The sequence below is a fragment of the Takifugu rubripes genome, chromosome 17 (genome assembly GCF_901000725.2).
Source record: "Takifugu rubripes chromosome 17, fTakRub1.2, whole genome shotgun sequence".
Lineage (NCBI taxonomy): Eukaryota > Metazoa > Chordata > Actinopteri > Tetraodontiformes > Tetraodontidae > Takifugu > Takifugu rubripes.
The window spans coordinates 13,496,604-13,522,836 of NC_042301.1; the positions used below are offsets into that span (position 1 = coordinate 13,496,604).

At 47.6% G+C, this 26,233-nt stretch overlaps 1 protein-coding gene across 7 annotated transcripts in view; it reads left to right on the forward strand.

The window, feature by feature from the left end:
- Positions 1 to 426: 426 nt before the first annotated feature.
- Positions 427 to 26,233, forward strand: part of inpp4b (inositol polyphosphate-4-phosphatase type II B) — a 90,325-nt gene continuing 64,518 nt past the window's right edge. Inside the window, exons 1-5 of one of the 7 annotated variants that reach the window (XM_029850414.1) lie at positions 433 to 550; positions 7,295 to 10,192; positions 15,188 to 15,232; positions 20,921 to 21,039; positions 25,480 to 25,596. In XM_029850414.1, the coding sequence (XP_029706274.1) occupies positions 10,123 to 10,192; positions 15,188 to 15,232; positions 20,921 to 21,039; positions 25,480 to 25,596 (351 nt within the window). In that variant the 5' untranslated portion in view covers positions 433 to 550; positions 7,295 to 10,122. Of the gene's footprint in view, positions 10,193 to 14,723; positions 14,952 to 15,062; positions 15,108 to 15,187; positions 15,233 to 20,920; positions 21,040 to 21,575; positions 21,756 to 23,569; positions 23,760 to 25,479; positions 25,597 to 26,233 lie in introns of those variants that run through there. The other 6 variants (XM_029850412.1, XM_029850415.1, XM_029850411.1 and 3 more) reach the window with 6 other exon arrangements.

Sequence of the window (26,233 nt, forward strand, 5' to 3'; positions counted from 1 at the left end):
ACGGCACCTTCTCTGAGGGAAGCGTCGCCTCATACATGCGCCTCATCAATTATGGAGTTCGTTGGTGTAGTTTGAAGTGCAGCAGGAAGTGGAGGCTCCTCACGATTGTGCTGAACCCCCCCATCCTAAGTCAGGAGGGTGAGAAGGACATAGAAATCCAGTTCAGTGGCTCCCTTGAACTAAACCCACGGACAATATCATCAGTGAGTAAATCACTGGTGCATTCTCTGAAAGAGCAGCATTGTTGTGCTGATTGGGAAACTTTGCTCACATTCAACCTGCTGTTTTAAAAATCAATTTTGTACACTGCGGACGTGCGGCAAAAGCAAACGGCGTTGTCTTGTTCCAAAGGTCAGGCGGGCAGGAATTATTGGCCGATTTCATGGTCAGCACACACACAATCCGGCACTTTTCTCCTTCTGCAGTCTCCCATCATGGAGAAATCACAAACCAGCTCCACAGAGGTTTGCGCTACTAATTTTTGGAATCATTCAAAACGGCGTGCTGTTGCGTGACTTTGCCAGCGGTGCAAAGGTCATAGGTTTGTAAGGTAAAGAGTGTGTCTCCAGCCGTCCTGTGTTTGTGTGTGTTTGTAAGCAGCTGTTTGGATTCCTCAGGAAGCCTGCGGACGGGTCTCTCCTGCGTTTGACCCTGAGAAAAATCTAATCCTCATACCAGCTTTCTGTCCAATCGTGAAAGTGATTGGCTTTTCCCCCCTTTCAGCCAGCTTTTAACCCTGATGATTAGCCTTCATCATCTCCCTGTGATGCCTCTTCAGGCATTTTTTTTGTCCATTTGTTGCTTTTGATTCGGGGTGTTGAAAGAAAGAAAGAAAGAAAAGAAAGCTCATCATTAGCTTGTGTCTTATCTGCTCTGTATTTTACCCCTGTGATGAGGCCTGTCCCTGGGATTTGGCTGATAATGATTGGTGCAGCAGTGTCGGCTTAATGGCTTCTCTTTATGTCCAGAGTCTTTGATTCCTCATTGTTGTTGCTTAGCAGACATTTAAGGGCTAAAGGCCTGATTGGTGCTGGATCCCTGCGAGTAGTTTTGAATGTACATAACAAGGCTTTAGCTCTGATCCGCCCAGGAACATAGATGTGCAATTTTTGCTTTTAGTTAGAAGCAATAACTCAACTTATAGGTGACATTCATCAAGCCTTATTCAGACTCAGCGCTTTCATCTGGACGTTATTCTTCTGAACTGATCCACGGTGTGATTGGCGGATCATTAGTGGAGGTCAGAGGTCAGCAACTTCCTGCGCTGGGAGTCAGTCTGAGTGTCCTGATATCAGAGGAGGATAAATGCATGTTTCCTGGATGAACCAGTACGTTGCCATGACTGTTTAATATGTCCTATTTGCATCTACATTAGTCTCCATTCATTAATGGCTTTCAATATTTAGCAAGCAGTGATCAACCTAATTTATTTTTCCAGCATATTTAATGGCTCTGCCTCAGAAATGTTAGATTCCTACTTGACGAAGAGCAGAGTGATGATGTGAGGACCAGAGCAGTTGTTCAAGTCATTGATTTAGAACTAATAGACTCGTCAGACTCAACAGACTTGTTTATTTAAAAGATCATTAAACCAAATGTTATGACGTCTGTTCATTCAGCCTCCATAACGACAAGATCCACCTTCTTCTCAAACCCCGGCAGCTTTTTCCTTTAAAGTTAAAGAACAATCTCTCTAAAAATCCCGACGTTTGTCCCCACTAAGGGAAGGTGCACGTGTGTTTACGTTCCCTCTTAATTGAGCACCAAACGCAGTGTTAAAATAGCTTGTGTGAAACCAAATGTCTTAACTAATGATAACCCTAATTAGCGAGTGTAGGAAGCCTAATTGGCTCTCAGCTTGACTGGAAACTGAGAGCCAATTATCATCAGCTGTCATAGCCTGAGAGATCCTAATTGACTGTGATCTCCTTGATCTGGGATATCAGAGTACTTGGCCGTGTGAGCCGGCGCTCCCTACACTTCAATTAAGGCCTGATGGTTTAAATCTCAGCAGCTCTTGTTCCTGTTCTGTCGCTGCAGGTTGAAGGAGGCTGAAGTCATCGTAGCTGACATGATATGAAGGCGGGTCACCCTTTCATTCAGTCTTTAATTATGACCCTGCAGGAACTTCAGCGGATGGCAAATCCACTTCCTATCGCTCGAGGGAGCGTAAATAGTGACCGGGCCTCTCTGGGATACGGATATCTGTGTGTTACAGCGAATAATGGAGCAGCACCCAAACCTGCCATCGTTAAAGAATTGATGCCGAAAATGTAATTATCGCTCGCTCGCCTGAAGATTAAAATGAATTCCTGCATTCCATCATCGCATTAAAAGAGGAATTATTGGATTTGATGGTAATGAAGCGGTCTCGGGTTCACCGGCGTGTTACAGGTCACAGCCAGGAAGGTCGGCTCAGTGTTTATTGGCTGTCTGTGGTTATTGGGATGTTGATTGAGACGTCGGCACCGGCTCGAACGGACCTTTTCTTTTCCACATCCTCCATCGGTCGCGCTACGCTACGCTGCCTTCAGCTGCATTGTGTTTCTGGAGCATCCTGGGCTCAGCGACTCCTCTGAGCCATGCAAATAAATTTGTTCCTGACTGATGTTCCATGCATTTTTCATATCAGGGCTGTGCAAGAAATGACTGAAAAGTTTCCTCCCCCCTCCAACCGTCCTCTGAATCCCCAGCAGCGCTCTGCCTTGCCTTCCCTGCACCCTCTGCCTTCACCTCCTGCTCATCTCTCCATGCACACCTTTCCAGCCTCTATCATTGAAATCAATGGAATTGATTCTCGCGGGGTTAATGGATTTTGCTGCCAAGGTGAGGAGGATGCACTTTAATCATGGAAGATCTTAAATATTTTATCAGTGAGAGCCAAAGGTTCAGAACTGCAGATGACTATGTGGAGGAGGAAGCAATGATATCGCAGAGGGGTTCACCGCGCGCCGCTCCGGCGGCAGGCCCTAATTTTCATGGCGGAGAACACCGACACAATCGTATCGGCGGGCGGACCGAATCTAGTCTGACCCTGTATTATCGAGACATTCTGACAATGATCCTCACCATTAAATAAACATGATGCAAACCCACTGTATCCTGGTTCAACCCACAAGTTTATTACGGGAGGCCAAAGTTCCTCCTGCTCCCCTCGTTCTGCTGAGCTGACGGCCTTCATCCCACATTCCATTTAGAATCCAGAATTTTCCCGACGCCCCAGGTCGACTCAGTACTTTCTGAGACTGTCCGCGTGGGGGATTATGGGATGAGTCGTTGAGAATCTTCTCCTGTTCTTCTTCAAGCTTAGACTGAAGATCGCATTATCTATCACAGCCGGTGATCGTACCTAGAGGAACCCCGTATATGATCAATCAGAAAACCAAAGTCATTATTTTTTCGTCTCTTGTGCAGACAAAGAAAAGCTAATTACACCTGGGAAATAGCTGGAACTCTAAATTATGCATCTTACATAAGGGATCTGAAGCTGTCTTCTGTTAGAACCTAATGAGTCCACAATCACACACTCCTGTTGACGGGAAACTCGTGTTTCCCTCCAGCGTGCAGGAGTCATGCTAAAGCTAAATGAATCCAACTTTCCAGCTCAAAGCATGACTTTTCCACAACCATTTGCACATGAATCATATATGACTTCCTCCAGGCGCATGCCGTCCCCACATGAGCAGAAACACACGGCTTTGCATCGGGGCTTAACTGACAGTGGGGAAGCGGCTCAGGCGTAACCCAGTCAGCAGAGGGTTTGGAGAAGACGTCTGCACCCCGAGACGTGCTCCGAAATCCCCCAGTAAAGATCACAACAGTGATGGCATCACTTTCTCCCCGCATGGTTCCCATAGGCTCGTTTCAGTTCCGTTGAAATCGGCACACACGCCAGACCTGAATGCACCAAAAGGATCTTTGTTGTTCAGAACTTCAGCTCAGCACTCATGCAGCCTAAATATTCTGAGATCTATTGAACTTACTGGTGTGGAGAATTAATGCTGTTCCCTCTCTGGAAGAAAAATAATTCACATTGTTGGCGTGCGGGTTGAGATGCAGGAGAATGTATGGCGGTCCCGCCACATCCCCTCTGCGCCTCATTTACCGAGCTCCACCATCAGAAGTTCTGTCTAATAAACTCGGACTAAATGAAGACTTATGGCCGTGTAGATGCAGTTAAAAGATGTATGTTGTTTTGAACTTTTCGCTCCTTGAGGAGACACAGAACATGGACAATTCCTCAGCGTTGGTAAATAATTAGCCTGTTTTTTCCCCGGCGACGGTCGCCTACGCTCTAGTTTTTGTGTTGATGCAGGGACGTGTGCTCGAGGGTTCCGTCTGAATTAGAAGGAATAAAGAGCTTAATGGTTGTTAAACGCTTTCTACAAATGTGCAAATCACACAGTGAAGTGTCTCTTCTATCTCCCTTGACTTGGAAAACAGAACCCTTTAAGAGACGCTAGCAGCACAGCTATTCTTCCCATTCATGGGTGTTGAACGCCCGAGAATTTGTGCCCATTAAGAGCTGCAGATATGAACCTCTGCCACCAGAAATGGATATCCCCTCACCCAAAGCTCCTTTTTCCTTCCTCAGGGTTCCCTTTTTCTTCCATCCCATTTTTGACATTTTTTTTCAATCCCTCCCTGGGAAACAGATTTTTATTGACCCCTGATGTTTTGCTAGTTTTGAGACATCCTCTCAGTCCCATTAGTGTCAACAGTTCGCTTCATTTTTAGAGTTTGAAGGACTGAATTCTTTTTTATCCCCTTGCTGCCAAGCGGGGTCAGACCTGCATCCCGTCCAGTGTGATGACCCATCAGAGACTCTGCAAATCTGTCTTTTACTAATTAAAGCTGCCGTGAGGCGGCCATGCTCAGCTCTGCCCTCAGAACCCCACGAGCACGTGGTGCACGTGGAGCTGTGGATGCGGCCGTCCCGACAGCAGGCGTACTCGGCTGGATCAGAGGCCGCTCCTCTCAGCTGTCTTCTTCCTCCATTCTCGGTATCACGCTGGCACAGATCAGTGTGTGTGTTTTGTGCGTGTGTTTTAGTTTGCTGCTCATGCACGAGGCTCTCACCTCGCGTCCCCGCTGCGCCTCAGATGCCGACCAGCAGCAGCCGTTGAATCAAACCTTTCCTCTATCTACAGGACAATCTCTCTGCTCCTCACCTTATCTGTCCTGGAAGCAGCCTGACCTTTGCAAATGAAACTCATCTCTGGGCTGAGCCCTCCTCCCTCTGCAGTTTCTTCCCGGCGCTGCCGGCAGTTTCCTGTGGAAAATGGCAAAAGACAGAAGCTCTCCCCCCATTAATGTTTAATCTGGAGGATGCAGGGATTGTTCTGCGTCAAGATCTTGCGTTGACGGATCAATCCCCTAATCTGCTCGGCCCTTTTTCTCTTTTTTTTTGCCACTGGAGATCCGGCGAGAACCGGAGGCCGGTCTGTTGGGATCTCTAATCCCTCCTCGTGTGCTGACTGACATGTGAGTCACTGGCGTGTGGAATGAGAAGTGCCAGAAGATTTGAGGGAGCAGGTGTGGATTTTATGGCTTGTGGCTGACTTAATATTGTGCACAGCAGCGGATGACAGTATTTATGTTGTGTGACGCGAGATTTATGACTCCGCGGTCCGCTTGGAGATCTGACAACGTCATTGCTTTTGAGATTCAATCCTTTTGATTTAATCTCGACTACATCCCCTGCCTATCTTAACTTGAGCTGCAGATTTATTGTTGTGAACCCGGAGAGTGAAATATAACAGTTTACATGTTGATTTTTGTTAATCTAGTTTTTATACAGTAGTAACAGCAGTTTCTCCTGTCTGGGAAGCCTCCGCTCAAGCTTCATGCCTGAGTAGAACAATAAAAGGATGGACTTGTTTGTCCCTTTATTTGGAAAGCACCACACCCTTAAACATTTCATAGTCAAGGAATATTTTGTTTGGAGACCACTTTGACTATTTTTTTGTCTGAAGTTGTGCAAAGACTCACTTGATCAGGAAGAAATCCTGCAGCGTGAGCTCCTCCTGCACACAGACCTCCTGATGTCTCGCCCTGTTTTTCTGTTGCTCATTCTCCATCACATGATAAACCGTTCCCTAAATTGCTCTTGTACGCTGAGGCACCCAAAGCCACTGACCTGGTGAAGAGAGATGACACACACAATACGACTGTATATAATAATTAATATCCGTCACCTAGCGGACAGGTTTGGAATTACAGCGACTGTAGGTCACCTTTTAAAATGACCAGTTTTCAGACATTGTTAAAACTGTTGGCAGTCTCATGTATCCAGGTCCTCCACCTGAGCTGGAGCAATAGACATCTTGGGTCTGAAGTTGAGATGTATTTCAAGATGTTTGCAGCAAAGGTCAAGCAGCCTTGAGTGCTACTTTTCCCCCTGTGTCAAGAGACGGCTCTGAAACACTCGTTCCACAATGTGTGGTTCTTGAAACATTCTCAAGAATAGAATAAAGGCATTTCTCAACAGACCGAACGTGCAGAATAGTGAATAACGGCGTGAGGTTCCATCAGGACCGACCTTTCCTGAGAAACATCTTTGCCGTGAATGCACTGTTGGAATGTAAAAAAAGAACACGGCCACTCTTTTAGTGCCAAGGTTACCTGAATATGTGAGCTTTCTTCAGAATGGTGAAAGATTAGAAATAATAATGGCTTTCTCAGCTTTTCCACAGCTTTGTTCCCAGCACTTTAGCTAAGAAGAGCACAGGTTAGCCAGGTTAGTGAATAAAGAGGACTCCTTCATGGAAATAACACGCAGGCTTGAGAGAATATCTAACGGCATGCTCCAAAAAGCTGCTTTTCCATCAGTCTTGTTTTCGTGTGTATGGTTTTAATTTGGTCTCAGGTTTGTCTGACAAAACACAAGCAGGCACGTCGAGCAGCCTTGCAGGTCCATTATGCGTGGAGCTTCCAACAAATCCTCCTCTTTCCAGCAGTTTTGTGTGCAATATTCTGGCTGCTTTAGATTCTCCACCTCCTCCGTGTTTCCTTCTTCACAGAACAGACATTTGTTCTCACTTTTATATTTTCGCTCATTTAAACAGTAGAAGACTTTAAAATAAATGTTTAATTGGTTGGATTTAATTGTGATTAGGGTGTTTTTAAGCGATGTCGGGCCCATCCCGACCACAATTTCCTGCCCTTTTGTTTCTGTGTTAATCTGATAATGGGGCGATGGCGTACATTAACGGGGGCACGGTGGAGGAGAGCGCTGTGACCTGAGAAGAGGAAAGAAAAATCAATAGTTCCATCTTCCCTTCCTCTCTGACAGAACTGTCCAGACAGCCGTGGTCCTCACCAGGCCCAGCAGAACCAGGCGCTGCCGTTGAAGAAAGACATTATCTTGAAGATGAATCACAGGAACCTGGAGAATCTTACTTCAGCAGAAGTTCACATCTCCAAGTCCAGTTTTTTTTTACTTGGAAAGACTTAAAGGTCTGAAGGTGTCTTCCCACAAATATGGAAACTTACTGTGATGTGATGGAGGAGGCTGCATGTCCCTCCGTGATCGTGGAAGCGGGCTGAGAGTCTTCACCACGAGGGTGCGTGGGTGGAAGGTAAAGTTTGTCCCTCAGTGGTGGTCTGAGGGGGCAGAAACCATCACCGTCTCGATATGTTGAGAGGAGGAGGAGAACAGTCCCCAAATAGCTGACTGGATTAGAGCCAGGTGTGTGTGTGGGGGGGGGGGCAACCTCTGCTGTGAGCTCCAGCCTTCTCACTGATAACCAGATGACTAACCCTCACCCTTCTCACCAGTGATATTGCTGCACTAGCCTATATAGCTGCATGGTTGGCATAAATACATACCAAAACAAACCCACACAGCTGCTTTTTGTGCTGTTATTTATGTACATCACCCCCCCCCCCCCCCCCCCCCCCAGTCAGCAGTGAATCCCTCTGCTAATACTGGGGAGTTTATCACTGATTCGAATAGGCCTGAAGTGCTGCTTAAACGGGTAAATGTGAGGATTTCTTTTCCCAGGCTTTGGGGCCAAATAGCTTAAAATGGTTTGTTTTCTTCCATCCCTTCAGCAGACTTGTGCGATTTGCCGTCTCCAGTGCGTCGTCTATTGATTTCCTTTTCCCCGGCAGTCCCCATCAGTCAGGCCTTAATAAGACAACACGTGGCCCCTGTAAGAGAAACATATTAGAATGCTAATGGTCCACCCTAAAGCTCGGTCCACATCTGCGCGTGTGCCCGCCGCCACGCTCTCATTAAAGCAAGCAAAGACATTAATCCTGGTGGTTTTGAGGATTAAATGGAAACGGCAGGATGAAAGGATGGAAACTGCGGTAAAGCGGGAAGACGAAATGTTGCGTGTTCATCTTGTTGCTTCGCTGGGGACCAGTTTATCCTGGCTTAGTTTCTTACACCAACCCTGATCCCAATCAGGCGCCTGGACAAAAGACACCGGCGCATTACCTAAACCCCAAACTGAGTGGAAATAAACATTACCGACTGGTAATATCAAAGAGATCAAAGAGAGAGTATCAAGTGCCCGCTGCGTCTCAACAACTCGATGGTGGTTCATCTGCACATGCAGCTTTGGAATCGAGTTCTGTGCTTGTTCGTCCTCTGCAGTGGCAGTGCAAATCCTCCTGGATGAGGATCGCTGCAGACTGGGAGCTTTGCTGCAGACGCACTATTTACAGCCGCATTTGTTTGTGATCCTCTGTGTTTGGCTCCAGCTGCCGAACCTCTGAGCGCTGTGGAGTCAAATGAGTGTAGAGAGCTGCTTGTGTTGTTAATGTGGGACCTCCTCAGCTCGGCATTTCTGTGTCTGGATCCAAAAACGGTCCAAATTTTGTTTTAAACCTTTTGGGTTTGAGGTCTTTTACATCACATTTACACACGCACACACATCCTCGCATTTCTATCTGTGTGGGGACTTTCATAGACAATACATTAACCAGCTGGTTACCCAAATCCCAACCATCAGAACTTTGACATAATCTCAAACTCCTTTGGAGCGGTGAGGACCAGTCAGACAAATTCTTGCTTTGCTAGTAGAACAAGTATTTTAGTATTCGATATGTAGCACTCTTGGAGTGTGGGAGGACACCAGAGGACATGGAGTAAACACACACGGGGGCGAGGGAGAACGTGTCAACAGCAGTTTCAGATGTGCAGCTAAAGTTCCGGTGATTAGCATTTCCTCTTTAGCACGCCGCTCCCCTCAGACCACACGACGGAAGGTGTTTGATGGACCCAGTGTTGTGGCTGGGAGGGGTTTCTGCACTCACACAGCAAACACGCGTAAACGTCATTGAGTTTGCTTCTTTTTGTCCTTCATCAGTGACCTGTTGATTTAAACCAGAGAAGTTTCCTCATTCTGGAGAAACTCGAGGATGACATCATGCTGCACTAAAAATACTCGCTGCACTGTGAGCACCTTCCCTCCCTCCCTCCCTCCCTCCCTCTCTCTCCTCCTCTTCTCACTCGTCTGCCATATGTAACTTCCAAAATCACATGCTGCGTGACGTGATGCTGGCCCCCGCCATGTGAGCCTCGGCAGTCGGGGGCTTGTTAATAGTTTTCCTCCTCGATTCAAAACAAAGACGGAAGGATTGATTGTGAGGTGAGAGAGGGGAAGAGGAAGACAGGTGTCAGAAATCAAAGGGAGCCCTGCTGGGATGACTGGATGCAGGAGTGGGGGGGTGGGGGGGGGGAGGGGGGTCCTGTGTTGTGCTGTGCACTCGGTCCTGGTGCTGCATTGACATTCTGGGATTGATGGATAGAGCTGCGTATTGCACATAACATCAATTTTGTCCTGCTTTCTCTTTCATTCCAAGTCGCGCTCTCTCATCACTCCTCCCTGTCCCTATTCCTCTTCTTCCATCTTTCCCTCTCTCCTTGCTGCCGCCGCTCCAGGTCCCCCCCCCCTGCTCGTCCCTCCCTTCCATATCGGTTTCCAAAAGGCAGCTTTAATGCTGCCAGAGAGCGAGCGCCGTGTGAGGCAGAGGGAAAGCGAGGCGAGCGCATCGCTTTCTTTCTGACAGCTTCTGTGCGCGGCGAGCCAGACTGGACCGGCGTTCTGTGGAGAAGGTGGGACAAGAGTGGCAGAAGCAGGTGGAGGAACTGAGGGCTGAGCTGGACAGATGGAGGACAGCAGCCAACACCTGGAACGCTGCGTGGTTGACATGAGAGAGCTGAGCGCCATCCCTGAAGGTGAGCTGACCACACCACATCTGTTTCTGTCTCTCTGTCCTCTGTCTCTGTCCACTCAGGTCCTCTCTCCTTTAAATACTAAAAAAGCTTTTTCAGCTTTTAGCAGATGTTTTGCCTATTTAGAATATCGCTCTGTAGTTTTGCAGTGACTGTTTCCCCTCAATCCACCCATACAGTGTGTGTGTACCTGTACACAGTGTGTGTGTACCTGTGTGCGTGCGCCTGCATGCACATGTGTGAGTGTGAGGGAGGATGGAGGTGCCGATGGGAGCAGGAGAGAAACTGTTTTAAATGCATGCTAATCAGGTGAGTGAAGTCCCAGCCAGTGGTGCCCAGCTCTCCTGACTCATGCTTGTGTTTTTGAAAGGGCTGCAAAAGAGAATTGTCTTTTCCCCCCACATTGTGGCCGAGAATATTAAGTTTTACATGCAAAACATCAAAGACCCGCCTCAGATTGTTTGGCCCAGACTGATTTGAGAGTATTAAATTTGCAGGTTTTAATTGAAGCATTCTTGTGACTGGCTGGGGAGAATAATGCGCTGCCCTTGAATGCAGCCTCCTTTTAGCCAGATTAGGCAGCAGTTGATTGAATTAAACAGCCAAGAAAAGTTTGAAAAGCATTTTGTTGACATGTCGGTCCGGGCGTGTGTGTGTGTGTGTGGTGGTGGGGGGGGTCGACTCACTGCAGCCGTAATTACTTATAGAATAAATGTCGCCACTAATGAGGACTGCTGGCCATCCCAGCAGGAGAATGCTAAAGGGATTAGCACATCACTGTAGCCACAAAACCCCTCTCTGCATGCGTAATGCCTCGGCTAACCAAAAGGACAGATGTTGCACGCGTGCAGCCCCGCTGAACATTTGCATTGGCGTGCAAGTTCAATACCAGCAGCTCCCCCACCGGGAGCCGCACAAAGAGGAATGAGAGTGCAAATTATGATGCCTTGTCTCCATTCACAGAGAGAACGCTCGGGACGGCTTTACCGCGCACACGCGTGCTCATAACGCACGCTCTCGCAAACACGCGTGTCCCACGCAAGTGTCTCGGTGCTGGTGTGGTTTCTTCTGGCATCCTGTAGATAAAAAGAGCCAAATGCATGGCCGCCGCACTGGGATGTGCAGATGATCAGTCAGGAGGTGAAAGTGTTTGTCTGCTAATGTTGACAGGAAATGAAAGTGGAGCGACACACACGCGCGCGCGCATGCACGCAGAGCGTGCACACCGTTGCGTTTTGTCAGTTTTAACATCACGGAATTGCGAAGAAAGCGTCTCCCTCCGTGGCCTCCTTGAACAATCACTATCCATCTCCCATCGACGCCACAGTTGAGACGTCCTCAGCACACCCAGCTGATTCACAACACTTCATTAAGCGCTGGCAACAAAACCATCTGTCGCCTCTCAATCTCCCGGGGCAGCGATGGGACGATAACTCACTCCCCCATTCAGCACCACTTGTCCTAATAGGCTGCCTGTTTGTGCAAACATCCGCCGAGTTAGTGGCGCCTTAACCTGTCTGATGGCTGAATCGTCAGAGGGGATTTGTAGGCTGCAGAGGAGAGAATTGAAAACTGGACAGATGGAGTTCTCCAGAAAGTTGGTGTGTGTGTGTGTGTGTGTGTGTGTGTGTGTGTGTGTGTGTGTGTTTAAGAACCAATGTGGGCCCTGCTCATGGTGGCATTGAACTGCACCATAAAACAACCATATACGTAAATTATGGTATTATGTGGAAATCCAAAGTGAATAGCAATCCAAACACAAACATGATTTGGTCTTAGATCTCATATCTATTCATGAAAGAGATCAGGAGGACTGATTGGAGAACCTGTGCTACCTCCACTGCAGAGGGCCTTTATCTTTTTTGGGAATTGCTTGATTTCCTTTACTGAACTGGTGTTCGGCCGGAGCAGCGGCAAGGAGCCGCTTTGACTGCCCACCTCTCCCGCTTCAGCAGGAGTGAGCGGGCGTGCCGCGGGTGGGGAAACAGCGGAAATGGAAGCGAGTTAAACGATCAGGGGCAGGAGGGACCGTTTAAGTCCCTGCCCGTTAATTAACTTTGTCATTCCAGAAAAATTGCCACAGCCTAACAAATTACCCTCTCCTCTTGCTCAGAGCGTCTTTCCCCTCTATGATACCCCCCCTTCCTCAGATGGAGGGCAGGTAATAGATTGGAGGTGCACTCAGGCTGTGCCATTCTTTCTGGAGCCAGATGAAACTGCAGTGTAGCAGGCGCGCGCACCTCATTTGCAATGGCCCCTCTGTGAATTGCATCTGCATGCGCCGCCTTCCCGCCGCCTTGCCGAGCCCATTACCATATTCATAACACCATGGATATCGGTTTTAAATACCACACCTGTTCCACTTTTCTCCACGAGCAGCAAGTATCATCTGAGAGGAGACGCGCAGTCATTTCAGTGGACAAGGCGGGCGCTTGACCTCTTCCCGTGAGTGAGTTAGCATGGATTGTTGACAGGCACTCACTCCCGTTAGCATGATTTGCTGGTGATTTGAGGAAAACAGTTCCGCTCCTCTTCGCTCTTTCGCCAGTAAACTGCAGTACCCGATATTGTACCCCGCCAGTCAGCGGCAGAGCGCAGCAGGTTTCATCTTCTATCTGTAGTTCAGGGCTTTTGCTATCGATGTGCTGGGTGAACTGGCTCATTCAGGCGCTTCCGAAGCGGCGAAGAGGAGACCCTGCAGCTGTCACTGTCCCAGCCCACCCAGCTCACGGACACTTGGAACTTTAGCTGCTGATCTAGTTTAGTTTGTGGACTCGTATGCGCAAAGGTTGACAACAGTTTCACCCAGGCTGCATCAGCCCATTGTTAGCAACTCTGACGAGCGCAGTCGAAGACAGAAAAGAATCAATACAATTCCTTTTTTTTTGATGTAGATATGGAATGCTCTACAAGTGGCTTCTGCTTTTTAAGCAGCTCCCGCAGCAAGTGTCTCTCAAGCTGCTACAGAGAAATTCTAATGATTCTGGGACTTGTGTGCATGTTATTCATTAGAAGTCCCACTAACATTGTTTGTTTTGCATGAATTCAAATGAACATTCTACAGAGACGCTACAAGACAACAGAAGTGAAACAAGGAAAGGGGAATTATTTCTGATTACGTGAGTTTAATAACAAGGATGTTGTGAAAGCAATAGTGGAACTTTTTTTTTTTTTTACCAAGGTGAGCCTAATTTGGCACAGCACTAATTACTATCCTCTATTATAATTGTCATCCACTTTCACTCTCTGCATTTAAAAAACATCTTGGGCCTTAAACGGCTGGAAATTTCAAGGTGGGTTTGGAAATCCTATATTTTAATGATATCTTCATAAATGGTACTCAAAGGTCTGGTCAGAAGGCTTTGGTGGCATCTAGTGGTGGGAATGCACATTGCAGGAATAGAATATCTGTCCTGCAGGAGCTACAGAGGCTGCTAGGGAACAAAACATGTTTCTCTACTTTTGTAACCTCAAATATTGTTTAGCAAACTTTCTTTACTTGATAGTTGCCATTGGATACGTCACGCCAGCTCTGCTGGAGTGCCTAAGGATGCTAGCTTCTGGGACTGACCATCGGTGCAGTGGAGCAGATAAGTGGTCTGAAGAAAATGTCTTGGAAAATCAGTCAGCAAATTCATAAATAGAAATGTTTGAGGAAAAAATGGGTTTCAGTTTGGCCCGAAACGCTGTCTAAGATAATGGTGGAAGATGGCTGTGAGACAGGGCTGTCAGTCTGCTGTCAGAGGGAGAAGAAGATGCTTTGTCTGGGTTTGGGCCAGCTGAGGCAGCCTGAGCTCAATCCCAAATTTGTTCTGAACTTAAAGGGGGAAAAAAAATCAAGTCTTGAAATCACAGCAGCATAATTTGAAGGCTCCTCATTATATGAAATAAAACCGCTAAAGTCGAAGCGCCATTACATTTGTAAGTATTGAAAAGTCACGGTTCATTACTGGAATTGATGAGCCTTGAAGGGGCCAATTGCACCCGAGTAACCCAAGACGAGGGGGAAAAAAACACTTTTTCAGGACTTTTTCAGCCCCTTAATATGTCGCACCGAAGTACGAGTGTTTGGCCTCCTCGGGGTTGGACCAGCGGCACGTCGGCGCGTGATGAATGAGTGACGGCGGTAATGACGGAGGATCCGAGCCATCATGGCGGCGCACGTCAGCGTGCGTTCAGGCCTCAAGGACAACCCGGACAGCTGTGGCAATGTGGCATGTTTGCATACTGTGGGACGCTGCAGGTAGAGACCGGAGGCACCAAAATAATCGCACCCATACTTTCGTATCGGAGTATCGCCATCATCGTCGGTCCCTGAAGGGTGTAAAACAGAAGTCACTGAGGTTTTGGAGTCTACCGTGTGCTTACTTGAATAATGAGCAGCGTGATAATCATTTCCCGTTCCCGCTGTGTGGCGTCTTCAGTCTCATTACAATCTGCTTTGATATGGCAACAAACCCCTTTGATCCCTTTCAAATCTCAGCTTTGCGTCGACTCTGCTGAGCGATTTAACGAGTACTTCCTCTAACTACCCCGTTTCCTGTTTCTGAGGCGTCACGGCATTTTCCTTGATTCCCAAAAACATCGGCAACCGTGGGAAACCGATGGATGTGCCGCTCGACGCAGCCTCCAGCGAGACGCCGCACACGCTGAACGTGGAACACGCAAACGTCCAGGCGACAGATTAGCCGCGGCTGTCATGGCATAGCCGCATCCCTGGGGATTAGAAACACGTCTGATTTGACATTGTGACGCAGAACAGGTGCAGCCCTTCTGCTTTGATGTGGGCATGAAAGAGCCTTTGATTCCACTCTTTCGATTTCTCACCTTTTCTCAATTTTCTGTCAATATTTCTATTTCCTGTTCCGATCAGAGCAACAGTCTGAGGACCATGATACCTAATTTTCAATTTAAGCAGGTTAGTCTGAGGTACGTGTGAATATTCCCTCAGGTTGTCTCTTACGGCTTCATCTTCCCCTCTTTGTTCCCTCTTTGCAGGTGCGGGTCAAAGCCTGAACATGCCTCAAGTGGAGCTGAGCCTCGGTAAGTTCAAAAGTCTCGTAATCACGTTGTTTTGACGGTTTTAAACATCACATGGTGCTTCTGTAGTCAGCACACGGCTGCAGGTTGCTCACTGAGCATCGGCCTCCGTATTATTTCCCCAAAAACACGTAAACATGGACGTGTTTTTAGCGGGTTTAGAGCTGCACAATGTTTCCCACCCAGAGTGGAGACAGAAGGAAGAAGCAGACACACTGGCAAAAGGGCAGCTTTTGAACTTTTCAATGACATGGCCTCATTCATTTTTAACCGACGTTTCAAGCCGGAATTCTATTTCCAGACAATTTAGAGTGGCTCAGGTTCTGAGAAACAAGTAAGGAACTGTTGTGTCCCTGGTGTTTGTCTTTTGGGATCGGTGCAACGAAAAGTGCCCAAGATGTGGTGATACTGTGAGCAAATGAAACTCGTTGTTCAGAATACTTATTTTACTATCAAAGTGAGGACATTGTGCGACCTTACATCTTTAATGGGCCGGCTGAGGGTTAAGGTTTTCATTAGGTTGGGCAGTTAGTCAGGATGGTTGGGGTGAAGGTCTGGGAAATGCACCATGTCAGCGAGAGTCCTCATAAACACAGCAGTGCAAGTGTGTGTGTTCCAACTACATGTTGATAACCCCATCATTCCTAACACCCCCAGCTGCTCCACTGTCATTACATATAAATGGAAAAAATGACAGTGAGCCATAATGACATGTCAGTGTGTGTGTGTGTGTGTGTGTGTGTGTGGCACCAGACTGTTTTTATCTAGGCAAACATTCACACGCTCATAAAACGGGTTGTAGTTTCATGCGCAGCGATCCTGGCAGACCTACCTGCATTCTGTCTGCTTCCTTAAGCGTCTAAATATCGAGTCTGTTAAAAATGACACCCGTGGGTTGCCGCTGGCGAGCGTGCACGTTGGTGTAAAAGAGAATTTGAATGTAAATTCATTGTCATGGTGCAATTCAGTGCTGACATCTGTCAGGGAGCAATACCGTAACACCGCTTAAATTGGCCCATTTCAATGTTTGCCCTCTCATGCGCGCATAATATACACTCCGTCTGTCAAGGCTTCCTTTTCATTTTATATTTCTTTAAAATGCATCAAGATATGCACATATCTTATTAAAAACGATTGTTGACTTTGACAGAGGAATTGGAGAATAAGGTTAAATGAATCCGACCCCCTTCTACGTGATTCCATGTGCTCATTATGGAGTATTTCCAACTAAAAATGAGCTTTATTATCTCATTAATATAAATTGTAACCAAGCACTGGTGCCACAGTCAATGACAATGACATGCTGACAGCCACAGCGTAGAAATAGGACTTTCATCATTTCGCAGATGTCTTTTACACAGCAGGGGGGCGAGAGTGACTTAAATAAAAACGCAGTACGGAGAGAGAGACTGTCTGCATCTGGCTGCCCACACAAACTGTTTAGTCGCTTGGAAACAACAATCGGGACGCAGCGAAGGGACGCAGTAAAACACGTCAGTGTAACTAATGGCTGTTTTGAACGGGAACGACAAATTTGGTGGCTAAAAGCACAGCAGACGACCACGGGTCCAGATTATGGGCTCAACCTTCAGCGCAGACAGGCTGGATCTGGGAGGGTTGTGATGGTGCAGCACTGTGGTCGTGTGCAGAAGCAGCCCCAAAACTATTGGAGATAAACGCCACCGCTAATTAGCATGTGATTAGCCTAAGACTGTGGCTAAACATGGTATTCAGCTGAATAAGGATGTGGTAATGGTTACGGGGGCACTCCAGCACTTTCCATCACCACTCAGACAAACAGCTGTTTATGGTGCCCCAGAATAAAACAGTAGTTTAAAAAGAACAGATATAATTAGTTGTGAAATATTTGAAAATGTCAGCCGCTGTAAATGGCAACAAAGCACAGCACCTCAGACCAAATCCCCATGTTTTATTTACTCGTGTGCTTTTAAGCCAGTGTTAAATATGGAATGAGAGTCGATGTTTGTTCCCGTAAATGTTCTCCGATCGTGTCTACTGTTCACTAGGAGGACGTTTGTGACCGCACTGACAACCTGAAACCCACTTAAAGAGAAACCGAGACGGTGCACAGGTATTATTAACACACGGGGAAGTGATGTCATTCAGTTCAGGGCACCGCTGTAACCAAGACGGGCTGAACTTTGCGCATCACAGCAGCACCTTAGCTAACAGGTTGCAGGTCCATTTCCTCCTGCGTTTCCTGTTAGCGCTGCCCTGATAGGCATGCTGCAGGTACTGCGCTAATCTGACAGGTATTTCCAGGTCTCAGATATTTTGTCAGTGACTCACTGCTCGACGGTTTTTGTCTTAGTGTCAAATATGAGAGGCTCAAGTTGCAGATCTCTGCATACAGCAAATTAAAAGATGTTATCCTCCAGCTCTGCATGCAGCTTTAGCGACTAAAAAGATTGTAATGTTGGTTTGAAGCTGCTGAAGAAGAAAGACGGTGAAATGAAACTGCAACTACAACCAGAGCTGGCTTACACACACACACACACACCCACACACACGCACACACGGAAATGCTTGCATTTGTTGAGCAGCTCATGCACTGAATGGTGAGGATTACCTGTGGTGTCGTCTGTGTGGAGTCTCAGGTGGAACCTGACCAAGCTTCATCATGTGGGAGCCGCGGTGGGTAGAATATAAAATATTCCGTTTGTTTTCTGACAGATCGTCGGCGTAAATTGACGTAATCCCGCGTTTTATTCCAAACCCTCAGGGCTCAGCATTTTAAAGGGCATATTTAGCATCAGCAATTAATGGCGATAATGTTCTATTTCTGCAGGAGTAGGAGCAACAGGGGCGCGTTTGCACAAGTGGCAGCTCGACAATGAATGTTTAACATAAATCCTCACACTATGGAATCCCTTTACCTTTCGTATGAAATGACAAAAGCCTTTCACATGCTGCTTTTTAGTCTTGACGGTAATGAGTGCGACTTTTTCCACCACCTCCACTTGCAATGAGGTGTGAAATGCGGCGGCACGTGCAAATAATGTTGTCAAATTGAAATGGATCCCACGATGAACGGCGAGCCTCCTCCCGTCTCCCGCGGAGCTTCCGGGACTCCCCTCACAATTGAATATAATTGAGGCTCATTCAGCGGCCCGGAGACCCGCTGCAGTTACCAGCCAGTTCTGCCTAATCCATCTCCAAAGAAGTCGATAGATTTCAATCAAACAAAATACATACAGCATAGCAGGTGAGGTCCCCCAGGATGGGCAAACATTACTGCCTCATTTTCTCAATTGTTATGGTAATTTAGGAGCCGCTCTCGTTACACTCTGACGGTTGAATCACTTGCGAGTCAAATCATTTTAAATACTCTTCTAATAAATGGCTACAGATTCATTCCTGCTCCCTCTGACAGACTTCCTTCCTCAACCTCTGAACGCCGCTCTGAGGGACTCCTCTGTCCTTTTCCTGTATCGCCCTCTTTTATTGCCGTTCCCGACCCCCCCGCTGCCACCGCCGTCACCAGCATCGTAATAGCCCCGACCTTAGAGGACGGGAGAGGGCCAGGCAGGAGCTGCACGGCTGGGCTGTTACACTCACCAGGGTCGCTGCGGTTACCCAGGAGGCGACCGACAATGGACGCAGGAGTATCACATCCTTTTTGTGGCTCTGCAGAGCCAAAATAATGATCGAACTTTAAAAAAAGAGACGCTCAGAACTCTTATGAGCATAGAGACCTGCACCTATGACATGAATGCATGAGTTGTGAGTAATAAGCCCACATTAGTGCCTCTGAGTGCGTATTTGCTTTTTTCCCACCGCGAGAACTCTTTTACCGCAGCCTTTCCTCGCGCATAAGCACGTCAGAGCTACTTTAATGTCAGTCCAACAGACCCGGTGCCAGCGTCTCGCAGAGAAAAAGGGAATGCGGAATCAGAGTAGCTGCGGACGGATCACACATGCATGAGCTCGGCTGTGCTGCGAGACGTTCCGAGTCGGCCGTTTTTGAGGGCGGAAAAAAGTGGAAGCTGTGAAGAGAACCTGCGGCCCAGTGTTGCCACACTGTCAGATTGTGCTTTTGCAACCCCCCCCACTCTGCCTTCACTCTAGAAAATACAATCATGTACAACTTTAGGCGTAATTTGATCTTGTCAAGCGATTTCTTGGGGGGGCTCTACACATTCTGGACCGTTGGGAGGGTTGTTGTTGTTGAGGCAGCCGTCGTTCTGACTATTTTACCAGTTCTATCAAAACTTCAGGGATCTGGTCTGTCTGTTGCTAATATTTCCTGACTCTCTGGATCCGCCACCCGGCCACTACCATGTCGGGGCGTGATGGTCACACCTGTGGGCACTTAGCAGTCTAAAAGTACAAGACACGCTTGTGTCAAACAAATGGTCGTTTAACCGTCTATACGATAGTGAAATGTTCAGAATCGACTTTAACATTTTGTGCTTTGGACAGTTGGAGTCAGTAAAAGTAATTCTGTTATTTGAATATGAATGAAATGATGCACGATGATGAACCTTCATTCGGACAGATGAGTCGGCGACGAGCATATTGCTTTTTCCAACGAGGACCTTTCAGTGCAGTCGAATGCAGACATCCATCACACTCACAACGAATTGCTCTTTAAATTGGCAAATAAATGACAGGACGCCCCCTTAAGCGAACATTTTTTTAAAGATTACTCGCAGGCAGTCGACCTTCAGCTCTGTTTTCCCCCTCTCCTTCAGGCTCTTCATTGTCTCTCAAATATTCCAGAGAGGAAAGTCGGCATCTCTCAGCTTAATCCCAAATTCCTGCCTGCATCACAAAAAACAAACGTGAAGGACGGGGCATTTTCAAAAGGGCCTGACTCATTCAAACATACATTTTAGACTGGAAATTTCATTTTAGCTTTTCCCCCTAAAAAACAAAACCATCAAACATGGAATAAATCACCTCTAAACTGGAGGAGAATGGAGATGTACATAATGTTTAATACCCTTCTTCTTGGCAGCTTTGTTCTGGCTTCTCGGTAAAACACCTCCCACATGAACCCCTTTCATCTCTGCTCGCCTGAACATTCAAATAAGGAATAAAAACCCCACCGAGATGCAGCAGGAATCATCTGCCCTCGTTCACCCCGAGTGAGATTGTTCCTCAGACGAATGTGCGAAGCTCAACAGGGATCAATCGCTGGTTGTGGGCTGAGTCCAAGATGGCTGCAGAGGGCAACTCTTTCAAAGCGTCCATGTTTACACTGAAAATGTCATGTTTTTGACATATTTATGTTCCAGAAATCGGTTTATCTGAGTCGGGAAGGTGAGCGTTTCCTGTTCAGGATGTGATGGTTTCCTACAGAGGAACCAAGCGTGAATCGCTTTCCTGTCCTTGAAGGAGCTGCTGCGACACCTTTGCTGCAGATTAAATGGCTTTCAGCTCTGCTCGCGCTCCTTTGTTGTCTTTGCGCTCCCAGATTGAGGGCAGTTGATTTAATATCAGGGCAAAAACGGTTTTAAATTATTTTACTGAATTCATAAACCAGTAACACGAAGAGGCTTCTGACCAGGTCTCCTCAGCCTCATGATTAGTGCTCATCTGGGTGTCAGGAAACATAAATATTGGGGGGTGGGAAGTAACATCCGTCCCTCAGTCCAACTGCTCACCCTTTCTCCACTTCCTTTTTCTGTCTCTCCATCCTTCTTCACCTTCTTTCTCCTCTTCCAGCCTGTAATGATCTGGTGGCCTCAAGCAGAGACGGGAAGCCCAGCGCTTTGGTCCAGGTCTCTGTCATTGATCCCCGCAAGCAGCACGTCATCTGCCATGGCTGCACGGAGATAGTGGAGGTGAGGAACACACACACACACACACACACACACACACACACCCTTCTCTCTCTGGGTCATTGGGTCTTGATTCATGCTCTGTCCATCTCCGCCTGCACTCTTTTTCAACCTTTTCTTTCCCCCCTCTGACCCACTGAAGTGGAAAAGACGGCGAGCGTTAACCTTCCGTTTCCTCCCCCGGTCACACATCTGCCGTGTGACTGTGACTCTCAGGCTAATCCGCCCGTGTGTTGGTGTCCGTCACTTTTAACTTTTTAACTGCTTCTTTTATCACCTCCAGCATGTCGGAGCTGTTGCAGCCACACAAGTGTTTCTTTTTGGGGTGGGGTGGGGGCACCAGCTGGCCCTTATCCTACCATGAATAGGCCCCCACCCTATCCCATCCCCAACACACACACACACACGCACACGCACAGACACACACACAGAGACAGACTTCTTTCCGCAAATGAGGGCAGATTTTCCTCACACTCATGACTTTCTGGCGCTGAAGTTGAAGCACGTCGCTTTTCCCCCCTTCAGTCCTGTCATGGGAGCAGCGCAAGTGTGTGTGTCTGAGCGTGTGTGTGCAGGAACACAGGATGTGGTAGGATACAGTATGCTGGCTCAGCCAGCTCTGGAGACGCTCGGACTGCTGCTGGAAGTTTAAATTCATAACTGTAGTTCTGGATTTTGCAGCTGAGAATATGGAATGCTTTGGACTTCACAGGAACAGGGTAGGTGCTGGTTCTGTCTGGTTCTGGTGTGATATGTGCGTGTTATTGCTCTGGGTTGTGTCAGAAAGTTGCAAGTTGATGGATGTGAATCACCCCTGAAGCTGGGGGGGCTCTGCGTGTCTGTGAGCACCGTCCATGCTTGCTGAGCCATTCCTCACATCTGGAGACAGACCTTTTGGGATTCTTCTGGCACCTTCCCACAATGCCAGCTTCCAAGATCCTCGCCTGGACTCCGTCGACGCCGTCTTTGGCTTCGGTCCTGCTGCACGTGTGCTATAATGATACCCACCGTGCATGAGTTTAATAGGGAGCATGAATGATGAAACGTGTCTGCCGCCGCTGTGAAGCTCTCGTTACCCCGACTCATGAATCACAACACTGGGATCAGATAAAAAGAGCAAGACGTGAAGCAGCAAGATGTCAGGAAGTTATTTATAGGAGAAGTCAAAGAATATTTCCAAAGGAACATGTCACTGGTATTAAGCACCTCTAGCTTATCGGTGCACACTGCTTCTCCCTTCACTGGTGCTGAAATAGCTTTAATATAAGAGATCCACTATATGAACAGTATAGATTTTCATTTAGTTCCAGTGTTGCTGTTATGCTCTTTCCTTTTCTTCTCTTAGGTGTTTTTTCCTCAAGACTATATTTCAGAGAAATGGAAAAAAGCAGAAACTTACTCTTTCTTTCAGTCTTCAAATTTTAAACGCTGCTCCGTTCACATTGAATTTGGGTTTTAAGGCTCCTTTGAAGCGCTTCATTTTGGGATGGATTTTTTTATTTGACTTGATTTCTCACCTAAAAATTCATAAATGTCTGTCGTACTCTAGCAGCCCAGCTCTTACTTTTGTTTTATTCTCCTTTTTTTAGATACAGCTTGAGTGTCTTTTGTCAGACGAGTGGGTCTCACCTGCTAACCAGCTTCTACTGTAGCTTCAGCCTTCTTCAGAGCTGATCTGCTCAGTGTGACGCATGTCTAAAACCAGCTGACTGGCCGGGGAACGTTTCATTGTAATGATTCTTGAAGAAGTAATAACTAAATCAAGGAAAAGGGAAGACCATCCCGCCGGATGTATATTGAGATAAGGAAGCGTGGTAGCAGCACCATCAACCGGGGTGAGGGGGCTTAAACCCCCTCGCACACCTGGGGCTGCGTCCTTCAAGGGGCGGCGGAGGATGGACGCACGTGTTTTTAGACGTCACATTGAGCAGATGACGAGGGCTGAATGTTCAATCCGAAACTTGTTAGCAGGTAAGACGACAGCTTTCTTCACTCCTCCTGTCTGACACAAAAGAAACTGCAGCGATATCAGACGCATACAAACAAAAAAAAACAAAAGCTCGATTCTTTATCTCAGCAGAGAGTGTGTGTGTTTCTGCGTAGCTGCTGGATCTTAATCCACTGTCCATAAAACAGAAAAGAGCTGTGACAACATGAGTGGAAAATCGAAATCCCGCCAAAGCTCCGCAGTAGCAAGCATCTTTGAGTTGAAGATGGCAAGAAATGTCATCCAGCTTTTAGTGGGAAAATCCCCCTCCTAAAACGGGGGCGGTGGGTTCAGGAGCGGCGGCACTCTGGAGGATTTTCCACCGCCGGTCTGGTCCAGCAGAGGAGAACCAGACCTGGAAGGAGTCCAGGAAGTTAAGTTTGCTTGTTTGTATGTCTGAGTAATTATGAGTGGTCAGGAAAAAAAAAAAAGTTGCCGGAGGAATCAACCCCCTCCCACACACACACACACACACACACACACACACACACACACACACACAGACACACACACACAAACGCCCTCTAATCGTTCAAACCGACCATTCCACTGAGGTTTGCCACCCGAACGCACTGAAAGAGAGAGTGAGCAGCTGTCTCCTGTAGCATGTGTCGGCCACTTGTATGACAGACGGGCTTCTTTGCGTGTGCGTGTGTGTGTGTGTGTGGAGACTGGATCAGTGTTTCAACTCAACCCATCAGTAACTCTAAGACAGCTGAGCCTGCCAAGCATGCTGGTAAGTCTGAATGAGGCCTATTCAACCCCCCTCTGTGTGTGTGTGTGTATGTGTGTGTGCGTGTGTGTGTGGGTGTGTGTGTGTGTGTGTGTGTACCTGGTTCTGACACAGATCCACTGCTGCTGAATCAGACTGCGTTTTCGGGGGCCGTTGAACAGAACCCGCAGAGATTCGTCAGGCTCGGTTTCACCGTTTCAGTTCTTCGTCCTCCTCCGCCTCGCCTCGATCCCTGGGCGCGCACGGCCAGGATGCTTATGTATTCCGTGAGCTCGGCGCTTTGATTCCCAATCTCCTCGCTTCTCTTCATTATTGGCGAGAAAGCTCGGGCTTGTTGATACACCGGTCTTACCTGAGCGACGGTTTTACAACCTTTCAGATTTTATCTATGAATAACAAAGCGCTGCGTTCAGGCAGCAATCAGCCGCCGCGCTGTTGTCGAGGGCACGTCGGTGATGAAAAGATTAATGCTAACACGCCGGCAAAATCGAAAGCCAATTTGAAATAAAGTGTGCTGTTCCAACCCAGGGTTTAATTGAGACCTTTAACAGGCATCCAAGGACTGACTGGGTAACTAATTTTGTGGTTTGGACCCGGTTGTTTCATCAATACTGAGTTCCAGCAGCCTTCGTGGCCCCTCTTTGGGTTATGACGGTTGTATGCAAACGTCAGGCAACCACTTCAGTTGCTCAGGCTCCTCTAGACTTATTAGAGTGGAGTCATTGTACATTTGGACATAAATGTTGGTATTTATGATCACAGCCGCAGACGTTTGACGGCGTCTTTCTAAATCAGGGGTGCGGCCGTCTGTATCTGCCAGCCCGTCTCTGCCGGTCTCATTATCACTCCCCAGCCTGTCCCCAAACCCTCCCACAGGGTAGCGTTCAAAAAAATAAATAAAAATCCACCCATCAGTGCAGAGGAAGAGGAAATCCCCAGTGTAAACACCAAGTCCTTTGATTCGCGGCGCCAAATAACCGAACAATCTGGCCAGAAATCCCCCCTCAGTGCACGTGGAGAGAAAAAAAGACTCGATTCTGGGAGATTGTTCAGAAGTGCAGGTTTGAAACAAACACATTTTTATGGAGTAAAAGGTTGGTTGTTATGCAGCTAATAGTGATCCTGCCTCTGACACTGCAGAGGTGCCTGACTGTTTCATATCCAAATACCATTAAAGCTCTTATAAGTGTGAACATTTATACAGCGTGATGGAAGCAAAGCCTCTGTGGGCCAGGTGCTTCAAATGGCTTCAAAACAACGGCGGGGTATTGTCATTCCAGGAATATCGCGCATTAATATTGGCAAACGTCGGCCTTTTGATTTATTTAAAGTCCAGCCAGTGGCGGACGTGAGTGCTGGTTTAGTCTCAGCATCGTCCTGCCAACCTGCCTAAATATCTGCTGCTGCCACGATTCCAAACAATAAAGAGGGCAATTGTGTCGCAGCTCCAGGCACAGCCACCGGTCCAGGAGGGCTCTATCCTGCGCAGCCAGGAGAGGCAGCGGGGAGGTCGGGGGTCACGCCTGGGGGAGGGCGAGAACAGGCTGAGAACAGCTGTTTGCTCATTTACCACTTTTTTCTGCATTTGTCTTTCAGCTCTTCTTTCTGTTGAAATGTGTCGCAATGCAGATGCCCCCCCCCCACACACACACACACACACACACACACACATACGTGTGTGATCATGAGTATCCCACTTTTTACATGTCCTTTTTCCTGACAGGCCAGTAAAGACCCCCTGTTCCTCACCGGAGTGACCTTCCCTTCTGACTATCCTGCCTGCCCAGAGACACTCGTCAAGCTGACGGTCTTTGATGCGAAGGACAAGAACCAGGAACCAGTAAGCCAAGAACTCTTATGCCACCGTTGTGCACTTGAAATAATGAGGACCAAAATACACAGTTAATGGACATGCCTCACACTTTCAGTGGGCTGTTGGGGGGGGGGGGGGGACAACATCATCTGTGGAACATGTGAGAGGTTTGTGTCAGAACTGAGGGTTTTGAAGGAACTGCCAGGTGACCTCCATCATACAAAGTGCTGATGTAGCATAAATGTCGCTTCCATCATGACGGTGGAGTTGTGAACTAAATCTTTTATAAATGTGGGGGAATTGAGGTTTCCTCTCACGCCACCTGAGTTCTTGTGCCATCTGTCCGTCTTGTGAGACTAGTTCATAACTCATCCTCTTCAAAGACTTTGTTTGTGACATTAACATAAGAGATGTCCCCTCAGCTGTATTAGTTGCCGTGTTGTTATTTGTGTGTGTGTGTGTGTGTGTGTGTGTTGTTGTCGTGTCCCGACACAACTCGCAGCAGAAGCTGATAAACCACGCTGGGCTTTATCTTCCATCCAGCAGCAGGCGTCCGGTAGTGAGACTGATGACAGACCGAAGTGATGAGATTCTATGTTTAGCAACGCAACGGTGTTGTCAAGATGCCAAACACACACACGCACAGTTTGGAGTGTCAGTAAAA